The 5,449-nt window shown below is 39.1% G+C and overlaps 1 protein-coding gene across 1 annotated transcript; it reads left to right on the forward strand.

Moving 5' to 3' along the window:
- evx2 (even-skipped homeobox 2) lies at positions 1-4,406 on the forward strand. Its single transcript, NM_131232.2, has 3 exons — positions 1-765; positions 1,302-1,540; positions 2,097-4,406. The coding sequence occupies exons 1-3, from the start codon at positions 363-365 to the stop codon at positions 2,709-2,711; spliced, it is 1,257 nt and encodes a 418-aa protein (NP_571307.2). The 5' UTR covers positions 1-362; the 3' UTR covers positions 2,712-4,406.
- Positions 4,407-5,449: the final 1,043 nt, after the last annotated feature.

Here is a 5,449-nt window from a genome sequence, read left to right on the forward strand (position 1 = left end):
CCTGGATATACGCGTCTGGCCGATCAAGGGCCGACTCTATCAACCGATGACAGTCTCTCTCCTATTTATTTGCTTATAAACCTGTTACAATAAATGATCATTCGAGCCGCGTCACGCGCACCTTTAACGACGAAGGCGCAAACCACTTTTTGATGAATGACTTTCTGGACCAGAGAGGATGCGCGGGTCATTTTGAGCAGTCATTCGTTGCCCGCACTGGCATTCCTCTGTTTTTTTTTGCCTTCCAGCTCATAAAGGTGTTATATTATTTAGAGGCGGCAGCTGAGCTGAATGCGGATTAGATCCGCCACCAGTCATCGGAGCACCAGCCCTGGGACTTTGGATTTTTTCTGCACGACTTCATGATGGAGAGGATAAGAAAAGAAATGATTCTGATGGAAAGGGGACTACACAGTCCAGTGGCAGGGAAGAGGCTCTCCAACCTCACCGACTCGGCCGGGAACGCGGTGCTCGAGGCCCTGGAAAATTCCCAGCACGCAGGTCGCCTCAGCCCGAGAATAACTTCCGCCTCGCTGCATGGGGATATTCCCACCAAAGGCAAGTTCGAGATCGACAGCTTATTTGGGAACCACCACAACGACAACACTTCCTCAACAGAAGTGTCGTCCTCCGAAAGCCGGAAGAAAATAAACCTGTATCCTGAAGTTTCTCCTGACTCCGACATGAACAGCGATGTGGAAGTGGGCTGCCCGTCTCATCGTTCCCCGGGCAGCATCAGCCAACACAAGGAGAACAACAATAAAGGTAAAGAAATTGCGTGAAAAGGCGTTTTTTTTTCAATTTGTTTATGTCGATATTTATTTTTTAAAGATAACTGCTTTAGAATTTGGTTTATATTAATGGTTTAAATGTGCTTAGTATTTATTTTTTTTATTGTGTGTTCAGTAATATTTTAGTGTTGCATTTTTCCTAATGTCTGAGTGCTAGCATGTCGATGCATTTATCGAAATAAATTGTCTGTCGTTGCATTATGTAGTGTACACATTTAGCGTTTTAAAAAAAATATATATGCAAACGTTTGCATTTAATTGTGTATATGTAATTGCATTTTATTTTTTCCTTTAGATCTTTCGTTTATTCAAAATATTTTACACTGAATCTCTGAGTAAAAAAAATGTAATGCGATCCCAAAACGTTCCCGTTTAATTTAACTTATTTTACAAATGCATGATTTTCTTTGTTCATTATTTTAATGTTCAAATTAATGTGTTTTTTACCTCAAAATATATTTGTAAAATATTTATACATTTGAATTGTATCTCTTTCGTTATCCGATTTAGGTTTCTCGGACAGCAATTCAGGAGGCTCCAATACAAGTTCATCCTCTCTATCGAATCTTAACGGTAATTCCATGGGAAACAGCAGCTCGAGCTCGGACCAGGTGAGGAGGTACCGGACTGCTTTTACCCGAGAGCAGATTGGAAGACTGGAGAAAGAATTTTACAGGGAAAACTACGTCTCGAGACCCAGGAGATGTGAATTAGCCGCAGCATTAAACCTGCCCGAAACAACAATAAAGGTAATGCTCTGATTTTGTTCACCAGGATATAATTTGTACCTGCTAATTTATAATGTTTAGCAAACAAATATTAACTGGTTACATGCTCTAGCACTATAAATTCACGCATTTAAATGCCCATTGCCAAATCTAAAATAATAATCCATTCTGTTATATATATATATATATATATATATATATATATATATATATATATATATATATATAAAGAATATTTCTATATAGTGGACATAAATAATGCAGGGATGTAGCTAAAGCACTGTGTAATACAGACAATTTTATTTTGTCTGATGCAGAACCCCGTCTTTTTCATCTGAGCTCTCCTAAGATATTAAAATTAGTTGCATTTGCAAAACTATTTGTCGAATTGCAAGTGACACCAATTTCTCCTCTCTTAACAATAACAACAATAATAATTCGTTTCTCAATAGATCAGCTACATTAATTTACAAATATTATTTATACACAAGCCATGAGATTTCAAAACTGTGATGTTTAATTTTCCCCACCTGCTCACCTGATCCCTAATTGTTACCTGTTCTGTGGATACGTGTAGGTGTGGTTTCAGAATCGACGAATGAAGGACAAGCGGCAGCGGCTTGCCATGTCCTGGCCACATCCCGCCGATCCCAGCTTCTACACCTATATGATGACGCACGCCGCCGCCACCGGAAGTCTGCCTTACCCTTTTCATTCCCACATGCCACTACACTATTACCCCCATGTCGGTGTCACGGCAGCAGCTGCTGCGGCAGCCGCCTCAGGAGCCGCATCCTCACCTTTTGCTACCTCTATACGTCCCCTTGATACTTTCCGTGCGCTTTCTCATCCATATTCGCGCCCAGAGCTGCTGTGTAGCTTTCGACATCCAGGACTGTACCAGTCACCCGCTGGTTTAAACAGCTCGGCGGCTGCGTCGGCGGCAGCGGCGGCGGCGGCAGCGGCTGCGGCGGTCAGCGCGCCCTCGGCTACCGGGCCGTGCTCGTGTCTCAGCTGCCACAGCAGTCAGGCCGCCAGCGCACTGGGCTCCAGGAGCTCCAGCTCTGATTTTACCTGCACGGCGACCGGGCAAAGGTCTGAGAGCGGATTTTTGCCATACTCGGCGGCAGTCCTCAGCAAAACCGCGGTGCCCTCACCGGACCAGAGAGAAGAAAGCGCGCTTAATAGATAGCTCACTACTGGCATACACACTTCTTTTATTTAAAGCACATGCAATTATTAGGATTATTGTTATTATTTTTAAATTACAAAAGGGACAGCATTTTCATTCCAGTGTACGCCCAGAATTATTACAAAAATATCTATTTAAAATACACTGTTAAGGCCTTTAAGATCACCACACACACACACACTATTACATTTGATCAAATACGGTTATTTATACCAACATGCTTTACTTTTCAGTATTACTAGGCACATGTTTATTTTATTTTAAGTATTATTTGACTTATTTGTATTACTAGGCACATGTTTAATTTATTTTTAAGTATTATTTGGCTTGTTTGTAATACTAGGCACTGTATGCAAGTGTTATTTTGGTTACATCCACACCGTGTGCAGTAAAGAGAATAGCTATACACTGGTTGTGCCACTTTAGTAGCATCAGTTATAGGGGACCAGGCGCGAGATGTAACGATGCTATTCTGAAAGTGTTGCTGCTCGAGGGACTCTCCCTGATGATCTAGGAGTGAGGCGCATAAAATGTGCACTACTGCTACAATGTCAATTCTGCTGTTAATAATGTGAAGATTATGACGAAAATTGCCAATCATGTACCTTGATGGACCTCCTTTGAATGTGGAAATGTAAGAAAGTTCCCGTTCAGAGACTCGCTGTCAAAGCATAACAACCCGCTGTGGGAAGTCATTAGACAAGATAGATAAAAGACCTTGAGCATTTCGCATTGTTCTTGGTGTGTAGATTGTACAGTATTAAACGTGGTATTCGTTACCTGAGATTTTTTTATGATTATTATTTAAAAAAAAATCCCTTTCCACCGAGTCCTATTTCCAATCTTCTTATTGGAACCTTGGCCGGCCTGGGTAGACTTTTCTCTCAGAGATGTTCCGCTGATGCGAGCAGTCTCATTAAATCCAAACCGATATTTCCATAATACTCCCAGTAGAGACTCTTCACTCACAATATAATGGGATTATCCACACAACCCCAAACTTCAGACAAATTGCTCATGCATTTCTGTCTGCATACATTTTTTTTTGTCACTGGGCGGAATTCTTCCTATAAAACCTCATTTTAAAGATAGCAAAATAGCACTTGTACAGATCAAAATGGTGAAATATTTTGTTACGACACGCATAGGTTTAAATTGCATTAAGCCAAATGCATTTTGACTGCCATCCGAAATGATTAGCTTTTGCATATTATTATTATTCTCATAATTTATGTGACTGTCTGGGTGTTTATTTCAGATGTTAGGATTACTCAATCTGACATTACCTCACCACTACAGAAATTAAATGCGAAGAAATAGGCCTCATGTCGCAAGCCAAAATGATCTGATCCATTGTATATAAAAAGCATATCGCATTGCTGTTACCGTTTAAAATGAAAGAAGATTTCTTTTTTTTTTTTTTTAAATAAAATAGATAAATAAATGTTACCGAGTTGGAGAACAGGGCTGGTTGCCGTCTGTTCAATAAATGACAATACTAAAATCCCAGTGTTTTGCTCCTCTCCCAAGGGTTGCCGTGATACACGACTCTGTACATTACGTCTCTGTATTTTACATATTGCCGACTGTATGAATTTTCATATTTTCACTTGAGAAAAATGTGCAATATAAAAAAATGTATATTATGTTATTTATTGATGGTGTTGTTATTGTAAAATAAATATTTAAAACGCACTTTCTAAAATCGTTATCATTGTGCACAATGTATTTTCCTGAACGAGCAAATGCCAAAAAAAGGAGGCATAAATACATCTATTTTAATTAAAAGCTTATTTACAAATGTCCACTATATAAACATGTACATTAAGCACGATTTCTGATTAGGATTGAGTAAATTCTGAATTGCAAACACAGATAAATTTAATTTGCTTCATGCATATTTTTTAAAAATGTGATTTTTAAATTAAGTATTTAAAATTTTTCCTTTTAAAATATTTTTTTAAACGATAAAAAAATGTATCCAGTAGTGTACAGCAGAGCTCCTGCTCTGTTAACACATTTTCCCTTTCTCCTTAGTGAGAAAGTGAGTCTGGCATTAATTAAAACGACACTAAAACTATGGGGAATATGGAGTCTGCGATCACGGGTCATTCCGGCCCTATAATTTACCATTATTTTTACATTACCTCTAAATGATACAAGCTGATACTGTCGTTAATTGCAGCCTGGTTAAATATATACCGGCACACTCCCGGGGGACTTTGAGATAAGTTGCTTTCTTTTTGAACGTCCCCATTAAAGAAATGGGATTAGAGGCGCAGCAAGAGTGTGATGTATCGCCATGTTTCGTTATGCTCTTTACCAAGGCGAGGGTTACAACCCGTACAACAAAGGCATTGAGATAGATGGAGAGGCAAACTGGAGAAGACAGAGGGCAGAAAAACACTGGCCACAATAACGCCATCAGTTTTGTATCCAATGTGCAAAGACTGAAAAAAGAATTCATCATAAAATGCAGCAAACTGTCTGTCACCTTAGGCGAATTGCTTCTGACAAGAAAATAAATCTGCGGGTTGTTTAATATATTTTATTTTTTTCTTTATTTCGGTGCTAATAGAAAACCCAAATTAAATGTCCACCAGCAAGATAGAAATGCAAAGATCGATGATCCTCCCGCTACTGTCCAATCACGCCCGTTTAATTGACTGTATTTTCTGGGTAATTGAACTGCTTGTTGTAAATTGGAGATTTTATAGAAACGACATAAAAACTACATT

This window comes from Danio rerio, chromosome 9, assembly GCF_049306965.1.
Source record: "Danio rerio strain Tuebingen ecotype United States chromosome 9, GRCz12tu, whole genome shotgun sequence".
NCBI classification, from domain to species: domain Eukaryota; kingdom Metazoa; phylum Chordata; class Actinopteri; order Cypriniformes; family Danionidae; genus Danio; species Danio rerio.